The sequence below is a fragment of the Scomber japonicus genome, chromosome 19 (genome assembly GCF_027409825.1).
Source record: "Scomber japonicus isolate fScoJap1 chromosome 19, fScoJap1.pri, whole genome shotgun sequence".
Taxonomy (NCBI): Eukaryota; Metazoa; Chordata; class Actinopteri; order Scombriformes; family Scombridae; genus Scomber; species Scomber japonicus.
The window spans coordinates 6871427-6892991 of NC_070596.1; the positions used below are offsets into that span (position 1 = coordinate 6871427).

The 21565-nt window shown below is 40.7% G+C and overlaps 1 protein-coding gene across 1 annotated transcript in view; it reads right to left on the reverse strand.

Annotated features, from left to right (window-relative positions):
• Positions 1-20984, reverse strand: part of LOC128380031 (ephrin-A5b-like) — a 78758-nt gene extending 57774 nt beyond the window's left edge. The window contains exon 1 of the mRNA XM_053339699.1: positions 20860-20984. Within this exon, the coding sequence (XP_053195674.1) occupies positions 20860-20984 (125 nt within the window). The remainder of the gene's footprint in view (positions 1-20859) is intronic.
• Between the last annotated feature and the right edge of the window lie 581 nt (positions 20985-21565).

The following is a 21565-nucleotide window of genomic DNA, read 5'->3' on the forward strand; positions in this document are numbered from 1 at the left end:
ATGATTATTATAGAGTGTATGTATAATTACAAATACTTAATTTTAAGGGCTCGAGTAAATCACAGAATACTAAAAGATGATAATTGAACCTGAATGGGTTCCTAATTGGCGTAAAGCAAAGGCGTTGTATTAGAACTTGTGTTCATACAAAGTTAAGGATGCATTATTTATTGTACTTTGTTCCATATTACCATATTTGTTTGCTGAGTACACTGGAACAGCAAATTGTGTGTTAGAAATTTCAAGGCCGAGGTAACGACCAAACACAAACATGTGAACCTCCGCTGCCACTTGTTTATTTATTTCCTTCTTTGGGTTTCCCCTTCATGCTCCAGCTCAGTCAGCACATGTTCACTGAAGGCCAAGGCCAAACACCCGCAGGCAGCGACCCTGTCCTCGACAACGCTGCCTAACACATCATGCGGCTTCTTTCTGCCTCCCACTTAACCCTCACCGCATACACAAATATGCTTCCCGCTGCCCAAAGACACAAAATATGCCGAGACCAAACAAACATGCCACGGCGGTGAGGAAATGCGAATAAATGCTGAAATGTAGAACAAAAATTGTACAGACGCTGAAGCCGGGCAGTCTGAAACGATGCTGGCGATTCACCAACACACACACATACGCACACACACTCACATATGTTCACACACACACTCAGGTCTGCAGCAGAGCGAGGTGTCAGAGCCCGTTAGAGGCCTTTGGCTGGACGCAGCTCCAGAACAAGCTAGACAAAAGCGTTGCCTGTCTCCCCTCATTAAGTGATTTAAGATCCCGTGTTCCCTCGACTCCTTTCATCGCCGTCCAAAGTGAACACACTTAAAAAGCCCAACAAGAATGCCAGAGCCTGCTGACATGAATGGGGTGAAGAGGGGCAGGAAAGCCAAGTTCATGGCGGAGGACCAGGGTCCAAAGCTGAGCTACGCTAGCCATGCCTATTAGCCTGCATGCAGATGGAGGAAAAGGGGGGGCAGGAGAAGAGGGGATAAAGGGGGCGGGGGGTGTCTAGCTTGAATAAACTGGGGTACGATGGAGGCTTGGCCCCCGGTTGGGAAACAGCAGCCACTTAATCCATTAACAGTTCTTCCTCCACAGAAGAAGCAACGTTTTCCCATGAAGGTTCAGTTTAGCTGAAATGTGCTGTTTCCACATTCCTGGCTAACAAGGCAGCGCTATCTAGGGAGAGGTGGGAGACGACGGAAAGACGGTGGAGCTGGATGGAACATCGAGGCCAGGTCCAAAATCAACCTCGTGAGAGCGCGGGTTCAGTCGAGCCGTGTCATAACTATGAGTGATTAAAGCAGACTATCATATATCACAGATTTACCAGGATTTGCTATGAAAACTCCATTACTGCCCGTGATAGGGGTTGGGTCTGGATTTGTCAGTGTGTAGAAAAGAGAAATGGGGGGGGGGGGGGGTACCAAAGAATTCTGCAACTGTTGCAGAAAAAGCTCCATCTCTTCAAACCATTAAAGCTACATTATGAGCCCTAAATGTCTTGTAAGGTTAAACCCAAGAAAAACCTTGATGCCGCAAGAATTTTCTAGAAACAACTCATCAGTGTCTTCACATAAAAACTGAATAAAGAAAAGAAAACCAAAGTTTGTCATTAGATCAAGTCATTTTTGTTTATTCTAGATCTAGAAGAACATTAATGTTTCAAATACCTTTTCAATAAATGAGCAACAAACCCAAAACAAGTTAGAATAAGGCAGTAGTGGAACGTACCAAAGCTTTTCACAGCTGCTACCAAAATCTCATGAAGTATTCTTTGTCAATCATTCAGTTCTACAAAGTCCTGTTTTCTTATACTAAGTGAAAAATTCTTGGTTTTTCAAGAATTTCCCATACGTGACTACAAGACAGAGGGTCAACGAGGCAGTCATTTTTGTCTATCACGCACCCATAAAGTCTTGTTTTTGTTGAAACTAGTAAAACTTAGAATCTCTGATCTCGTAAATCTTGATGCTGTTTCATGAATTTTTCAGACATTAAAGCCAGTTTCGTGATAAAAGACAGAATAAGGCTTTTACAAGACAAAATGTACCAAAAGGATTTTGTAGAACCTGATTTGTGTTGTTTCCAGAATATCAGTAGTTCAAAATGACAGATTACTGTAGATTACAAAATGAGCTACTTGTATATAGCACATTCAGTGGATTTGTACAGGAAACCACTTCAAAAGCAAAATAGACTTTCTATCATACTTTTTTCTGTGTGTGTAGGGGTGAATTTATGGCAAAAACACACACACACACCTACACATACAAACATGCCACACACGGCTTCAATTAACACCTGAAAGGCAGCACCCTCATCTAGGTCATTATGTCATCTGTTCGGGTTCAGATTGAAGCTTTGAGAACGCCCTCTCAGATCAACCACCGTTCATGATCTGTACTTAAAAAAGGACTCTCTGCAGCCGCTTTGATGAACGCAGCAATGTGTTTGATGTTGGTCAACTCTCTGAGAGGAACGTGAGGAGCAGAAGAGAACCCCTAACTGAGCTGCCGTCAACTAACCTGTAATTCAGACTCTTCTGATACTGCACAGAACTGCATCAGAGAGATCGTGGCATAGGGAATAAATCTTTAACATGGCCATTAAAGGAAGGCTCTAATTGGAGAGTGAGTCTGGTCTGAAGTGGACAGTGTGCAGAGAATGCAGAAAAATGCATTTGGATTTAGAGGGGGGAAAAAAGATGCTCTGTGCAGCCAAAGTCCAATTAGTGTGGTATATGATGTGGGATCCAAACATTTGTTTACAAGAGGCTGTTTTTTTTCCTAGGCTCCCTCTCACAGGGACAGGGGACCCTGGTTGGGTTCCACGACTGCTCCACAACAGAGTGGGTGTGGCTACACCACACAAACCTTAGGGCCTTTTGACATTACACTGCGCAACCATGAGGTCAGAGGAAGACTCTTTCTTCTGAGGCACAAAGGAGTGATTTTTCACTCGCCCCGTGAGAACAGCGGTGAATAATGAACTCTCGGGCCTCTGGTATCACGTTCGGTTTCACACGCGTCAACTCCATTCTGGAGCGGAACAAAAGGGCAGTAGGAGAAACATTTGTGGGGAGGGAACGGCGTGCCCAGGGCATGCCATGGAGGGTGAGTTTGATGTATTTTAAAGCATTTTAATAGAATTGTTACCCATTAAATTTGTAGGAAATTATTTTTGTTATATTTTCCTCTCAGACACATGCATCTGACCGCCTGGGAAACATGCACAACAAGGCTACCAGACACATGCATGATACATGTGTCGAGTCTCATTCGAGGCATGATCTGATACCACTGCAGCTGTTGCCGAACCTGCGGCTTACAGCAGCGATATAGTATGAATGAAATAAAAGTTGCGTAAAAATCTGAGCATATGCTGTATCTGGATCCACTGTAACTTGACGCTCCGCCAGGCAGGGGAGCTTTCAGATCGCTGGTTAACTGCAGGAAAGAAGAAGACTCCCGCACAGCCTCAAAATGTAAGCAAGTATAGCCTCAAATTGATTCATCCTGGAATTAAAGAAAGAAAGAAAAAACTGCGATTTTGCCTGTTTTTTACCAAATAATGGTCCATTTTTAATCAAAGTGCACCAGATTCTGGATCTCATTGTGTCCTCACACACCTAAATGTTGCGTCTTCCACCTCAATAAGACACCGTTAACCACAATTGACATTAACCTAGATCTTGCAGGAAGCACAGTTCCAAATATACCTCATACAGTAGGAATCCAATTTTTTGTGGGATTTTTGTGGCATTGGTTTTCGCCTTTTTTTTACCCCATTTTTTAAAATTTGAAGCAAAACCTTAATACATTCCGAGATTTGTCTTGAAAAAAAAATACCGAAAATAAGCAGCGCTACCTAAAAGATGAACATAAAGAACATAGAAACTGCTGGTGGACTGTGAGGCAGCAAACAAAGCATAGCGACAAGTTCAGCTAACACAAACTGCAGTGATTCAAGCCAACAACTGCAAACGGACCAGCTTCCTTTTAACAAACTGTTATCTGCATGTTAGTGTATTAAGTTGATGTTGGACGGCCACAGTAGATCTTTGACTAAACAGTGGCTCAAAAACCTTCTAAGGAAGGAGGTTGTTTGCTGAAGTTGTTGACATGAGCTACAGAGCATTTGCAGATGTTCAATCTTACACACACACACACACACACACAGTTCAGTCCCGTGACATCATCAGTGCACTAACTGCAGCTGTGCAATCAGCTGACATACCTGGCATTCCCTGACACATCTACCTGCTCCTAGTGAAAGCTTTAAAGTAAAATTAAAAGCTTGAAACTGCAAGTATGGAGCAACTCTACTCTTATATGTTTTAAATATAAGCGGATATTCAGGGACTTTTCCTCTCTTCATCCTCCGAGACACACATTTAATCAGAGGGGAAGACATTTATTGCGCTCAAACCACAACTGGGACTTAATCTCGCGACATTCCGGTTGTAAGACACCAGCGCCGCCACCCAGCCGGCCTCGCTCTGTGTCATCTGCTCTGTTCAACTATAAAGCTTTTGGGAACGGCCAGACGGATTAGGCTGTAGTTATTCTGACATGAAAAGCTGCATTTAATTCCAAAGCACTCATGGCTGATTAATCACTAATTATGATCAAACAGCTGACTTACAGGATAAACATATGACAACCCTGCTCGCATGTCTGCATCTGTGTGCAAGCATATATGGCCTGTGTGTGTGTGTGTGTGTGTATGTGTTTGTGATAGACTACTTTCAGGGACCAGTTAATTGGCGAGGACTTGTCTAATTGGGGGAAAAGCTGATCTTTGGGTCAGTGGTTAAGGTTAAGGTTAGGGTGAGGCAAGTAGTGGTGATGGTTAGGGTTAGGCTCCAAGAAATGAGTCTGTCCTCAGTAATGTGCCTGTAACCAAGGACCCCATATGTGCATGTGTGTGTGTACGTGTGTGTGTCTCCACAGTGTCTGCAGACTCATTTTCCCCAGCAGATTAAATGTGTGTCTGAGCCCACAGAGCGCAACACCAAATTTAAAGTCACCAACACACTGTCTTGACATTCATCTGTGCAGCACCTGAGCCTTTTCTTTACAAGATCACATCATGAAAAACAACACATGACAGAACAATATGAATATATGGAGCTGAGATGCACTCAAACTCGTGTGTCAATTATTTTCTGTTAAACCAATTTTCTCGAAAGGGGATCAACCACACTAATCTCAACCTATAGTACATGTCCACACACACACATTGGAGGTAGTAACTGTGGCAGGGAGTGGAGGAGTCAGTTGAGCAGTCAGGGGTTGAAGATGGGTTGTTTTTTTTGTGGGGGTGAACAAAGCCTTAATCGCTCTTCTCATATCTGATAGCAAAGCCTGCAGGAGCCAAGCTTAGAGAGAGTTTAGAATCCCCCCCTCCCCACACCAAGCCATCAGAGGGGCCTTGAATGAGCTGAAAACGTGAGCAGTTTCTGGGTTAATTGTTTGTCATAAATTAAAAAGTTTAAGATAGGGATATTAAGAGATGGGTAGATATATGCTCGATGATTGTGCCATAGCGTAATAGCATAATAGGACTCTACAACAGATTTTTGGATTACAAAACAAATTTTAGGATGCTCCACTACATTTTGGAATTTTATGGTGCTGTAAAAAATGTTGGTTTTATTACAAATAACACATTTTTGGATGCCTAGAACAAATTTTGGCATTGCGGCAAATACATTTTGGTCGACTACAAGAACTAGAAGTGTGTGTTGCAATCAAAAATGTTGCTTTTATAAAAATAAATACATTCTAGATGTCCTGCACAAGAGGTTTGGAGCTCTATAATAAATCCTAACAAATTTATTTTGGGTTAACCACATGAAATTTGTAAGATTTGCACACACTATAACATATGTTTGAATTACAACAAGAAATGGTTATGTGATTATAACAAATCCTGGAGCTGTTATACAACCCGTTTGGATTCTGGCACCATAACAAATTTTGGTATTATCATGAATAAATAATGTTGAGATCACTATATCAGATTTGGAAGCTGTGAGGGCAAAAAAAAAACATATTTTGGGTTTCTGAGGCAAGAAATGTTGGTAACCCTACATCAAATTTTAGGATTATAACAAATTCGATTTGGTTACACTGCACCAAATTTTGTAGTTACAAACATAGCTATTTTCATACATCGCAGATTGTTGGTACACCTCAACAACTTTGAGTCATTTGCATTATGTTGAAATGCTTGTGTATCAACAGCAACATTGTGTATATAACAGATTTTGGGGGCCGCAACACCATGTTTAAGTATCACAAATAGAAAAAAATGTGGGTACTGCACCACATGTGGGAGATTTGTGAGTACTATGACAAAATATGTCATGACGTTTCACAGTACCAGTCACATTACTATGACAGAGAGAGAAATGAGAAGCACTGGAAGCAATAATGAGCCAGCAAGACAGAACGCAAGCTCAGCTCTCCGTAACCCTTTAACATTTATACTGTGGAGGACACTGCAACAGTATGTGTGTGTGTGTGTGTGTGTGTGTATGTGTGTCCTTGCCGCGATGCACGGACACCATACAGATAGTGATTTATTCTGATAGTTGTTGGCATTTCACTTTACATCCCCCAGAAAGCTGCAGCCTGAATTCAACATGCTGCATTAAGAGCTTTACTCCCTTCAGGCAACAGGAATTCTGGGTTATTTCTGCCCTGGTGTATCTGGCACAGTTTTGGTTATCTGTAGCTCAACGGGCCAATGAAAGCACAGCTGCTCCACGCCTCATTGGCTGCCGCGAGGTTATAGGTTAATCCTGATTGGTGACTTTCAGAGAAGACACGCCCCTGCTTCTTTTTTTTTCTTTTTTTCTTTTTTCTTTTTGGGCTTGGAAGAAATTAGCATATTTATCCATTTTCACTCTAGTGTGGAAGACTTGTAACCTAATTTTGGAATATTTTGGGCTCCAAATGGCAAACATGTGATATCACCAGACATGGAAAAGACCTCTCAGCTGGAAATCCAGGTTCAAAAGTTGCTCTTCAAACTGTTTAATTGAACACGAGGATATTAATTAAAGCCGTTTTAATGATTTCAAAACGGACTTTATCCTCACGCAGAGTTTTAAATCTCTTCGCCGCGCTTTGAAATAATCACATAAATAAAATTGTGTTTTTTTTTGAGGGGAAATGGTTAGAAGTGTGTGAAAGTGTGGTACTGCACCATAGCACCACATCTCCCACTACACTGCTGGGTTGCTGGGCAAAATTTAGAACGGGCCTGCCTCCATACAGGAGTGGCTTGGTGGATGGTAAATGTGTGTGACGTCTTAGCCGGCGTGTTTCTCTAACCCCCCTGTGTATCGCGTGTCTAGACCTCACCAGCACTACTTCTGGAAGAACCATGTGACCCAGAGGAGCAGTCACAGGACTTCAACATCCACACATCAGGCCTTTCTTTTCTTTTTTTTTCCTTCTTCTTCTTCTACTTCGATCAATTCTTCCCTTTTATTCCAGCCTGTACTCAGACAGACTCAAATAAGTGAAAGTGACAGAAGTGGACCCAGCGCCAACGACACATGGCTGCATCAAAGCGAGGTTCAACCCTGCAAATGCCAGCTCGCCTTTGAAAAGGTTGTTTTTCCCACTAATTTAGGTGAAACACCGGTCATAAGACTCAATATGAGATTACATTTCAAACTAGGGCTACATCGAGCCAAAAATACGTAATTGGACATTTTTAAAAAAATAAATAAATAAAATTTGAACGGATGAATTTTGATTTTTCAGTTTTGAAATAATTTTATTACTATGAAAATGCAGTTTGATTATTATATTTTACACATTTTACCACAATATACAAGATTTCATTCATTTTCAGTCGACTAAGTGTAAATTTACAGTCATATTATACGATAAATATATTTTAAAAAGCAATAATAATATTATATATTATGCAAATATATATTCGCACACACTATGGATACACACATACAAATAATATGTAGATATTACTACACTGTATTATTATTTTATTTTTATTTTATGTAAATAATGAATTTCGGTATGGTGTATTTTCATATTATAGAAAACTTAAATTCTAACTTGTATGCTAAAATTGAAAATTAGTTTTAAAAGCATTCTACTATAAATAAAATGTTAAATAATAATAATGATATTATTATAAATGATAAGCATTCTACACTGAAATTAGCAAAGTGTCTAAGTCACGATGGATAAAAATTGTATTTTGAAAAATTGTGAATAAAATATATATTTAGAAGCAGATAAACATCCTGTATTTGATTATATTGATACAATTCAGATGTTTTTAATCTTTACACTGAGGCAAATATTTCGCCATAAATTGAAGCAATTTCTATTGGCATTACAATTTGTTCCCTCTGCAATAAGATCACTCTGTGTAATATATATATATATATATATATTCATCAAAGTGCCTCAGTTTAAAAAGGGAGAGATAAAAAAAAGTCCATTAACGAAAAGAAAAAAACTAATTAGTGAACTTTTGGTGACCAGGCTTTTGCTACTTACAAAAGTCCACTAAAACTTAATAGTCACCTCCATCCAGAGACAGAAATATGAGCGCTGAGCCATAAAGACTTCTGATGGAAACCTAAGCAGCCGGCACACTCAGGAAACAAATAAAACATCTTTATGAGCGGGATTTTATGATCTTAATAGGCACAGTCCCGGTCCAGTGGCCTCTAAGTGCTCTGCTGGACAGGTCTGTGTTTCAGAGCCGACTTCAGTCACCAGCTACTGTCTGCAGAGCCGCACACTAAACTCTGCACAACTTAGTGTTTTCAATACGCCGGCTGCTAGATAATTACAAGAACACTTTCTATGCCCGTGAAATTACAATAAATTCCCATTAACTGCTTCCAATACACATTCTGCACTTTAAACACAGAGAACAAAACTCATTTCAAAATAAAATAAAAAATAAAACTAATACGCAACCAATACTGTAATAAAAAACTCACATGGTCTGAATAATAGCAGATAAAATAAAGTAAACTAGTTCTAGAAGTTTGTTAAAGCATTTTTTTAGTTATTATGTACTTCAGTGTAGAACTGTGGAGATTACACTGCAAAAAGTCAATATTCCAAAATATATTCTCTTAAAATCAAGTGGAACATTTTTGTTAATGAGGTGAAATTATTATTAACTTTCATTACAAATGAACATGTTTCAAGCATTTCTTTTCACCTTTCTTGACTTCAATCTGTCCTTTTCCAAAATAGTCATGCTTCATTTCTGGAAAATTACCCTTAAAAAAAATTCCTGATTTTAAAGGTTCGACATGATATTAAATGAGTAATAAAGGTTTTTATTTATTATTTGCAGTATTTTATGTCTTAACTAGTAACAAATTATTACAATCAAAAATGTATCAGTTCAATACCAGAGTAAATAAGGAGTTATTGTATTTATTTGGCGCATTAAATCATAAATATCCACATTAAATACTAACTAATGAGCTGTTTTGAGTCTTTTAAAATGATTATAATAACTTATCTTCATTCTCAGGAAATATAATTCACATATATAAGACTTTTTGCATTTTTTTCAGTATCCTTCTTGTGTCATTTTATAATTTTTAGACATATTCTACTCTTGAAAATGAAAAATAACTTCAAAATAAAAACTGATTTGTAGAAACTTTGGGGCAGAGTGTGAAACCTAAACCCAAACCCGTCTCTTCCTGGTTTTTATTTCTTCCCTCATAGTTTCGTGTCTCTCTCTTTGAAGCAGGACGGGGACAGGTTATCTGTTACCTTGTCCCCTTTTGTTACACAGACAATACAAGCTTGTTGGACCATTAGTTTCTCTTTGTAGGACTTGGTCTAGGTGTGATATTCACCCTGTCACTGCTGATACCGCAAAGGCATCCTCACAATCCACTGAAGGGACAAAGAAAGCTTTCTGAAGCCCGAAATAACCCCCCGAAGTCATTTACAACATTCTTTTCTCATTAAAGTGGAATCTCCAATAAAATGTTAATTATCTCAATTATACTTCTGAGTCAACCTGAAGCTTTAATGCCACAAATAAGAAGGAATAGAAGCCGACAAGAGCTCAAGAGAAGCACTAATAACCGAGAGAGTCTGTCGTGCGATTCATGAGAACGTAGTACTCCGCTCGAGAGGAGGCGTCTGATTGGTTGGGAGGAGAGGCGCCGCGATTGGCTGAGGTGGTGACATATTCTGTGTCGACTCAGCGCTGGGACCTGTTACGCCAGATGCCCTCCTCTCGTCCCCTGCAATGTTTGCAGCCCCACGCACGCGATCCCTCGCTCCGCTTGGCTGCACCCTCTCATCGCATTACTTCTGCTATTCTAACTCCTCCATCAATTATGCACTAGAATAACTCCGGGCCCTGATGGAGCCAAGACATAAAAGGGGGGATCATCAGCGCGAGCGCTCGCAGCGTCTGCCTGCGTGTTCCCACCGTGCTGCTGCTGCGACCAGTGATATGAGCGCCAAGGTACCAGCTTGTATAGGGCGACCAGTGATGGCACACACCAATATAACAAACAACAATCAGCAGTGTTAGTAGGTCAATCAGGCTGATAGACAAACCTCAGAGCCATTCAACACAGTCATAAGATCTGATTTCAGGATGATTCAACCTTGTTTTTTTCTCCTTTAAAATAAATAATCTTGTCAAGAAACATTTGCATTAGATTATTAAACTTGATTCCAGACATCTGCTTTAGATTTTTCAGCTGGAGCTCATAAAGAAACAAGTCTACAAAAAAAAAACTGCCTAGTCGTCGCCCTCGTATCTCAAACATCTGTTAAGAGAAAACTACACGGCTCTACTGGTTTGAGGAATCAGAGCAATCTTGAAACTAGACTAGATGAAAACAGCAGCCAAGTTACATAAATAACTTCTGAATTGAGCTGACTTTTGTTTCAAAAATCCTTCTTTTTTTTCCTTCTTGGATTTCTGAACTTTCATTGTTTATATCAAGTCTGTTTGACCATTTAAAGGACAAACAGTGCTAGATATTAGTAATAGTGTGGTGTGTATTGGCCGGATTTTCATGATAGTTTCAGTAAACCATTTTATTTTCATCACTGGCAGATGTTCTTGTTTGACAAGAAGACATTTAGGAAGAATTTTGTATTGTAGCATTTGGAGTATTTTTAGCAGTTCTCGCTTGTCTCTTGTTGCGATCTTTGATCTACCAGCCAGGGAAATGTTAGTTAATGAAAGCTAAAAGAAGTTTCCTATAATAATAATAATTAGAAAGATTTAATCAGCCATTAAAGTCGGGTAATCGTCATAATCTTCGGCGATTAAAAATGAAATAACTGTCTGTTATACTGAGTCGTAAAACAAACTGATTTTCTTCACAGATGTGAAAAATCTACCAGCGATTAAACGATGTTTACACTCGTTTTCATCAGAGAAGAAAATAAATGTGTATATAATGCAGCAGGTCACTTCACCAACACATGATAGAAGAAAACACTCGATATAAACTGAGCCGTATCGATAACAACATTTTACTTTCACTTTTCAATTAAACACAAATGAATTGAAATGAAGGTGTGGGTTTTTTTTGGGTTTTTTTTGCGGTGGTTGAACATCAACATCAGACCAGAAACTGCTCAAGTCATTTCCCAGGATTCGTAACCTACTTTTTTTTATTTCCTTGAAACAAAATGGAGTCGATTTTTTTTGGAAAATGGCTGCCTGTGCTCCCCGCTCCGCCACACACCACAGAGAAAAGGGCGATAGAGGAGGAGAGAAAGTCAAGCCAGGTCTATGGAAAGTGTACACATTCTGGCAGTCTGAGATTTCAATTAATGACCCTGCCCTCGTGTTGCGCTATGATAAAATACCAAAAACAATTTAATCGCAGTCATTCATCACCAAAAAAGAAACACACAGGCCAGGAAAAGATTTGTGAAGAAAGAACAAAAAAAAAAAAAAAGAAAAGCCAACATAATGTCGACCCCTCTATTAAAGTCATGGCGGTCCTGACCTGGATTTCTCCTGGTTGCGTGTGAAGGTTTGTCCAGACTCTATCGTGAGATCACAAACAGCTTTTTAAATATTTCATGAGTCCCAAAGCTGCAAGTGTGCTGAAATCCAACAGGAGGAAACACTTTGAGTCTCAACGGACCAGATAGCCACACGAAAAAGTCCCGCAAAGTCAGACCAAGTTCATGAAACAACAACTGTTTTTCACACGCAGATAAATCACATTTACCCTTTTAATATTTTTCACAGCGGGAGTCTTTAAAAAAAAAAAAAACGGTAAAATAAGCGAATAACTTCTCCTGTGTTGTGGTTTGGAAAAAAGCAGCGGTCCAAAAACCACCATCAGATAAAGCCTCATACCAAGATGATTACTCTAGATATTTGAACTTGAGAAACAAAAGGCAATTAAACGACAGCGACGTCTCCTCACAAAAAAAGCTGCTTCATCATCAGAGATATTTTGGTTTGTCATTGTGGCTGAAGGAAAAAAAAAAATCTATCGGACGTCGCTTAGAAAGAAAGCCTCAACACTTTTGTGAATCACACATGATTCATAAAGCTTTGACTGGAAAGGTAACACACTCACATATCAGCTTTGTCTAATTTCTTCCAAAATACACAAAAAGCTTGAAAGTCAGCAGCCATTTAAAATCAAGACATATCACCCCTGATGAGGAGCTACACATACTTTCTTTTTTTTTTTTTCCTGTTTTTTTTTCAGGCCTCCCTCCAAAGCCGCACTGACCCAAATATATTTCCAGAAACATTTACTGGGAGGTTTTGGCCCAGCTGTCAAAATGATCACATTTGCTTTTTGTCAAGCAGCATACAGTTCAAGCCAATTTACATTTGAGCTGTAATGGTGTATATGATTTGAATCTTAGTGATGGTGCCAATTTTCTTGTTTCATTACTCCCGTTTGTCTTAAACCAGAAGAGACAGCGAAGGATATCCACGTCAGGTATTAAACTACTGACATCACAGCTCACAAGTCAAAACTGCAAAAGGCTTTGAGCTGAGAGAAAAAAACACAAAGCATGGTTATTTACTTCTAAATAATTCAAACATATGAGACAAAAACACTGCTGGTGCTTATGATTGTGTTTTTCTTCCAGCTTTCAATCTTGTCCAGTTAAACCCACTCATCCTTTTTACATTTCCAGCTATAGTTACACTACAAAAAAAAAATCTTCTTATCAAGTCATTTATTCTACTATTGACTCCTTAAATGTTATTTCCATCTGTTTCCAAAACAAACCGGGTTTTCCCAAAAGTGAATCTTCAAGCAAAACTCAATAAATTACACCAGCTGTTGCACTAAAATCACTAAAAAAAGACAGCTGGTTCTATAAAACACTTGAGGCGAGTCGATCTGTATTGGAAACAGGTTAAAATAATCAAGAAAACCAATTAAGGATTTGACAAAATTTTCCTCATTAAGATAGAGATTTTTACAGTGTAGTTTTGCACTGAAAAGCACTTTTTTAATAGAAATACACACAAAAAATGGACTTTCTTGCAGCTGATGAACTTTCACTGTTATTTCAAGGCTTGACAAACAATCTCAACTCATGATTCATTAGTTTTTGGTGTTAATGAGACTATAAAAGGGAAGCTAGGGTGACCAAGAAGCCACCCTGCCATCTTTGATACTGTGTGATGCCCTGCAAACAGCAGCAGCCCCGCTCAGTCTGTTAGCAGCTTAGTGGCTCTTTAGGACCTTTTTGGAAGCAGTTTTTAGAAGCTTTACTGCAGTCATTAGGAGCTAAGGCTGATTAATGTGAATGGTCAGGCAGGGCTTGGCTTTCTGAGGGAAGAACAGAGAGGGGTGAAGGGTCCCACAGGAAGTGTTTTGTGTCTCCGCACAAAGGGAGGGCTGACCTCTTAAGCCCCTTTGAGCCTCTTTGCTAATACCCTCACCGGTGCCTACAAAGACACAGGGGATGCCATTTCACCACTCACATTTAAACAGCATACACACACATATACACACACATACACACACACAAAAAGCCCCACTAAGATTAAAACGGCAGAAAAAGTGAACCTCTGTGCAGCGGAGTGAGACTGCGAGATTAGGGTTGAAGAGTCCCCTGCTAATCCATTGACTGTGGCGCATATCAAACAGAAGAAGCCAAACTCACACACTATCTGATGTGGAACACAGATGGAATCTTATCAGGTCATTTTTGGTCAACTGATGAGTCATAAAAGTTTGGTCTTCTTAAACAAATGAAAGAAAAAGTGCCAGTAAAGAAAAAAACAGTTTGTACTACATGTTTTTGTTAGATTCATGTGTCAAACTCCCTTTTTCTCTTGTATCTTCTCTCAAATTAATGACTCAGTAATTAAAAAAAAGTTAAAATAATCACACTGCAGGTGTTTTTTTCAGTTATTGTAAGTATACTAGATCAGAAAAGGGTTAGGGTAATGATTAGAGTTAGTTAGACTGTGGTCCTACTATCTGCCTTAGTCTGCCTTCTTTCAAGATTGTAAAACTTATAGTTTTGAAAAAATATTTAAACTACAAACTCCCTTCATTTCTTTCAATTATTTTAAGTAGAGCCCGACTGATATATCGGTCAACTATTGTTATCAGCTGATATTGACCTATCACAGATATATCGGTATCAGTGTTTATGTTGTCCGATGCGTGCCGATATCGTTTTTTAAGATACATATGCCGCATTTTATGTATATTTGATCCTTTTTCCTATTTCAAGTTTAATAAATACATATTAAATTTCAAAATGAAGTTTACTGTTTCAGAGCACTGATAAAATGTATAAAATTGTGTTTATTCTGAAACTGTAAAATATCACAACCTCCATTACATATCTTTATCACAGTGTTTGGTAACTACATTTGGGAAAAAAAGTGTGTTAATGTATTAACTATATGAGATTATTGGCCAATATATCGATATCGGAATTGTTTTATTCCCAAATATCAGTATCGGCATCAACCCCAAAATTCCAGTATCGGCATCAACCCCAAAATTCCAGTATCGGTCAGGCTCTAATATTAAGCTAATTTTCTTTCTTCAGGAGTCATTCTTATGGACTGTAGTACCTCCATTTTCCTTCCTTTAAGATACTGACACTCAATTCTACAAAAATTCCTGAAGCAAGTTGACTTCTTCTGGGATCAGGTTGAAGTCACCCTGCTACACCGGTAGATCATTTTTTCACAAGTGGAGCTCAGTAGTAGTTAAATGTTTTGTAGTGATGGAGAACAAAAAAAACACTCCAACTCTTTGTGCCTACTTTAAATGTGCCGTGCCACAAGTTGAGAGAAATATTGCTGTAAACCAATAATCCTGCCACACTTATTAGTAACCTCTTGTCACTGCCTCCTGTCAATCAAGCCACGGCAGCCTGAGGGCCTCGCCTTATTAGTCAGAGCGTAAGAGGGAGCGCTGGGGCAGCTCAGCTCTGCAGGCAGGGTCGTAGAGAGCATGAGGAATGGCGGGCGTCTCCACAGGACGACTGACCCTCCTCCTCCTCCTCCTCCTCGCCTCTCTGCAGATGCCTCGCTATATGAAACTCACAGCTTAATTGGCTTGAAGGTTCAGTCTTTTAAAGTACATTCTGTAAGGTACGACTGATTAAACTACAGCAAGTGGGAGGAAATTGATACCAGAAATTGAATATGGCAGATTTCCTATCTGAGATGTGATGCTCTTTCATTTTCAGGCTCTGAAAGCCTCAAGTGCTCCGAGGAAGCTTAATGCTCCTGCACTTTGTAATCAAATAGAAGGTAAACCACAAGATAAGAAACCACTCATCAACAGTTTATTGATACTTTCCGAACCCCCTTGGGCAGGAAATCCTATTCAGTCAAGCTTCCCTTTGATGCCTTTTGAGATTGACACTTCCTTAGGGGTGGAAACACTGGTTCTGACCCCACCCTGGAACTCTGCGGCCTGGACACTCTCCCCCCCCCCCCGTCGTACCCTCTGGCCTCTTCCTAGGATGTTCCTCTCACCCTCCTCCCCGTTAAAAATTCCCCCTGCCCCACCTTGGATAACATATGCACACTCTCCACCACTCCCCTCTATTCCTTCTCTCTGTCTGTCTCTCTGCATAGCTAAAAAGCCGGCTATGGGCCGCTGAGTACAAGCGGAACAATAGCGGCCTTTCAAGGCGGTCTGGCCGGCGCTGGGAGAGGGCTGCGGTCCTGAGACCCCAGTCAATATTTGGACGTGGTTGCCTTTTTGTGTCCGTTTTTAATCCGAGCGGAACCGAGCAGCAGGGAGCCGGGAAAATGCTGAGAGGGGAAAGCGAGGGTAAACACTTGGAACAATGCAAACGGGGCAACTCACAATACCATTGGGGAACTATCACAACATCGGCTTGCCACCAAGTGAAAAATGGAGCATTGTTTCTTTAAGTGGAGATTAAAAAGAGGGCAGTGTAAGAAAAGCAAATAGCGGAGGTTATTCCACTAAGAAATGTGCGCAAGTGTCAAGTAGAGAAGTTTCCTATAATCAGAGGTTATTCACTCCATAGAAAAAGCGCCAAGTATGCGCCGAAAGTGAGAAGGAGAAGACAACACGGATCACCAGAGAGGTCTCGTAAGTCAATAATCACACTTATATCAAACATGAACACAAGGCCACTGAAAAGATTCTTTGATTGTGTCATGGAGAAATATGTTGCATCTGCTGTGGAAAGCTTTAGATGAGCATTATCAAGGATTAAGGGAAACCCCTGGGGTGACAGTGCTCTCGTAGAATGCTGGAATCCCTCTCTCCCCAGCTGTCAGGTCGTTACTCCCACCCAATGAGGGTCTTTGATGACGAGGGGTATCAGTTTCCATGGCGTCGGAGACACAAACAGCTCGGGAGATTAGGGACGGAACTCGGCCCTGATTCTCCGTTGATCCCACCTATCAGCAACAAATAAACACCTTGGGCCACGGCAACGCCTGCGTGCAGACCATATGGACCCGAGTGTGTTTTAATGAAGCAGCTAAATAGCTGGTGAGCAGGGAATTCGCTAATAGCTCCTTGTCAGAGACGCAGTAAATACCCCACTCACACACTTTATTCCATCATTTGGTTACTGAAACAGACGGCGAAGCTGGCAAAGAACATCTGTGTCTCATTTTTCTTACATGAGCTTTTCCACGACGAAATGCTGCAAGGTTTTTTTTTCACGGTTTTGATGCCTTGTCATGATTGGGATCTTTCTGTCTTGGTGCCACTTTCTAATGATGTATACTTAATGTAGATATAAAGATTGTAACTAATGACTTCACTAATGGTTAATGTGTGTAAACAATGCTTTTGGAATCACACAATAAAAGCATTATTTTTCATTTCTTTAAATCTCATCTGTTAAGGTACACATGAAAAAGTTAATAACTGTAACAAATGGCTGTATTGATAGCTAATAAATCATTTATTTACACTTTATAGATCATTAATAAGCTTTAATCTTACTCAGACTAACCAATCTGCACTAAAATCCAACTTTTCAACATGCACAACTGTCATAAATAATGTTAAATAATGATCAACGAGTAAATTATTAATGCTTTAAAAATGCTTCTAGATCATTAGCAAGTACTTAATGTTACCACAAGCATTTATTATAAGTTATTTATCGAGTTTTAGTCTGAACTTGTTCTTTTAATGTCTTGCAGCTATTCATATAAATGCATTTTTGGGGTTTTTTGGTCATGAGCCTCCAACTTTCTAATAAGCCATCAGGTGTGTAATTATAAAAGTTGGTAAATCATTAATAAAGGGTTCTTTCAGTATAATAATCCATCAGGTCTGCAGGTGTAAATGTTAATTAGTTGATAATGAGACGGTTGGTGTTGGCGCAGTATATTCTGCAGCCATTGAACGAGTCTATGTTTTTACCAAAAAGTTGTTTTAAAGCTTATCACTGATCTGTATATGTGAAGAAATGATTATTAAGAATTAAGCCATTTGTTGCAGTTTATAAAAATCAATAAGTATAAGTCTTATGCCTTGTGAAACCAAGTGCTTGCAGTTTATTACCATGTGCATTCATCTAACAATGCATCGTGAATATGAGGGATTGTACTACGGCGACTAAGCATTAGTCCTATATAACAGAAACATGTGAAAATAGTGTTTTGCCACACTGCTCTTAACACATCTTTATAACATTTCCAACATTTTTTTATGATTACATCCAAATAAGGGCCACTCCCAGCCTTTTCAAACCTACACAGCAGTTATGTGTCCTTGACTAATGGACTGCCTCTGACTGAACAATGTGACAAGATTTTCACTGCAGCCTCTTCACTGAGGAAATTATGCTTGACTGATAAATAACAAAATCACACAATTATCTGCAGCCTTTTGGGGTTTTTTTCTGGGGGGGTATTTCATCATCAAAAACAACTAAGAGTCATCGCATCAACTGTGCCTCAGCGGTCTTTCTGACAAGCCTCTCTGATACTGGAGTTTCCTTTAATTTCATTAAGCAGCTTATACGAGCACAGCTACTCGCTTTCACTATGGAAGCTTTTCAAACTCCAGGCAAGGCTGAACCATCCTCGGAGCTTGTCCTGAGAATGAAATCCCTCCTCCATCACGCCTGAATCCTGCTCGTCTCAGCCTAATCAGCAGCGTGCATCGGAGCAGGAAGATGTTTCCCTCAGATGAAAAGCGTAGTTTTATCTAAATGACTCTAAAAGGCTCCTCTCAGGCCACTTTGAAACAATACAAACGTATGAAAATGTCATCGCATTCCCCTTTATTTTTCACAACTCACTTCCCATTTCAATTCCAGAGCTCCTGTAGGGGATTTCATGAATGGCTGAGTATGGACTGCTGCTCTCGGTGCCATTTTCCCCCCCCACTTTGGTCAAATATGCAGCATAGAGAAAGAGAGAGAGAGAGGAGACGAGGGTAAGAAAGCTCATCTGGAAGTTGGGACTGAACCGCAGCAGGTTCCCAGGGCTCCAATACTGAGTATGGTTACATTAAACAGCAGGGATCCGGGGCCCGAGAGCTTGTATGGAATACTGTTAGGTTCTGCAGTGGGTCAGGGGGGCCCCCCACTTTTAAGCACAACCCCCCTTACATTATACAGCCAGGGTCAGGTTTAGATTAAAGTCATGAATGAGTAAAGGAGACAGTCATTTAGAGTTACTCATTTATTTAGCCTCCATTCTGCCGAGACAAAGCCCAGGCGGGGTGCCGTTGCGGGGCCGTCACCGGGCCCCATGGCCAGCGGTACTGCCCCGGTTTTGACCCTGACAACGGTCCCCTCTGTGCTGCTTAACCCTGCAGCTCGCCTGGTTACTACAAAGTGTGTGACCTCAGCATGTGTGGATCTCTCACAAGACCCGGCACCACGCTGTGCCTTGGCCGATGCTGAAATACCCCTGTGTACCCCCTCATTGTCTGCCCCAGCGTGGGCCGGGAGGGAGGCAGAAAGGGGTGGAAGGGGGGACATGGCAACCAAGAAAGCAGAATTGGGAACTGGGCACTGTTTAAAAGGCCAAGATAGAAACCTACGCTCAAAAAAAAAACCTGCAGCTCCTGAGTGAAGCAGAAAGCTCTTATCAGATATGTGTGTGGCTGCTGCTGCTGCTGCCTTTGATGTCACCACCACCGCATTTGCATTTGTATCATTAACATCCTGTCAGTTCATCTCCTCTACAAGCAAACTGTGCACATGCCTTGCCTGAGGGTCACCGTTAGAAAGACACACACATACACATACACACATACACACACACACATAGAGCAGCAGCCTCGTTGTGCGGGGCTGAAACTGTGACTTGCTAAGACCTGAGAAAAGTCAATTTGTGTCCAACTGAAACAAAGTGACACACACTCATTATATCACCAAGAGCTCAAGTGCCAAGAGTGAAACACTGAGTCACCAAGGGAGGTGCCGCAACACACACACACACACACACACACAAACACACACAAGCACACACAGGTGGGTGTGAAGATGGTAAAATGTCATTTTAGTATCTAATAGAAAAATCTGAGCTCCTATTTAAATATTTTTAACAGGCAAATGTCTGATGATTAGAACCAGATAGGAACTTAAAGTTTTGATTGCAGGTTTTAAATCACCTAAAACAACAAAATACACTTTATCATCACTTAATAAGCACAACAGTGTCAGATAAATGACAAAAAACACATCAACTCACTATACACAAACAAATCTCCAATCTCTCATTGCATGAGTTGCCATTTGGCACAATATCGATGGCAGCAGATTAGAGCGGAGGCGACTCAGCATTATTTGAACGCAGCACACCACAGCTCAGCCGAAACTCTTATTTCTCGCAGCGCGTGAAACACAGCGCGTGTATTTCATTTTCGACCTGAATGTGGAGCATACACTAATGCGTAATGGCGCGTAATGGTGCGTAATAGCGGACAGCCTGTGTGAAAATGCCCTGTTGTTCTACTGTCAGGTATGATTTATGCTGCTCAGCTCGCACAGTTGATTGTAAAGATAATTCAGATATGGAGGAATTATTAAACTGTAATCATCACAACAATCCATCAATGAGGGTCAATAAACTAGAGGAGGGTTGTAGTCATGAGTGAACCTGGCAAACACTCAATTTATCAAGCTTGTGGTAACAGGAGAAGCGTTAATAATTGGGTTTAATTAGACTTTTGGCACTTGTGATGCTTCAAATGGAGTGAACACTGTACAACAATGAGAGCAGAAGCTGCTGCCGCTCAGAGAGCAGCTTCCACCGGGCAATGTCAAGGGTGAAGTCCGCCGCCTGGAGCGGGTGAAGACAGCCCTTGTATGCCGGTGTGTGCCTGCAGGAGAGCGGGCAGACAGGCAGGCAGGCAGGCGGGGTGGGGATACTTACTTGGGGTTGGTTCGGTTCCAGAAGACGGCGTATCGGTCGGACACCACCTTGGAAGCCGGGTCCTGGCCGTACACACACATCCCAATGATGAGGATGAGGAAGAGGATCATTTCCACCTGCGGCATATTTGCTCTGGAACTCCGATGAAGTCAAATTGATAACAGTCCCTCCTGGTTCGGGTTTAAAGGTTTAGTTTGTGGAATCTTGTGATGAGAAGGAATGAGGACTTCTGACAGTCCACTTCACGCTCCTTCTTCTTCTTTTTAAAATCTCACAGATGAAGCTCTCTCTCTCTCTCTCTCTCCGGTGTTTCTAACTAAATTAAAGCGGGACCGTCTTCCTTTAAACCAGAGGTGTCTGTTCAGTCCGCGTTTTAACAGTCAGCACATTTACTCTTCACTGTGAATAAGAATCAAATTTACTTAGAGTAGTAACCGAGAAAATCCACGATATGTTCTCACAGAGCCACGGCTCAACTCTGCGCAGCGCTGCCAACAGTTTCACCAACTCGCACTGAATTTCCCAGAGAGGTGGCAACGTTGCGTACGCAGAGGGGAAAAATGTAAAAATCAAAGAATAAATGTCCCTGAAACCAGAGATCAGTAGAACAGAAATACAGTCCTGGTGCTGTAGATGTATCTCCGCGCTCTTCTCAGCTCGGGATCTTCGGTGTGAATGACCAAAGAAGCCAAAAAAAAGAAGAAGA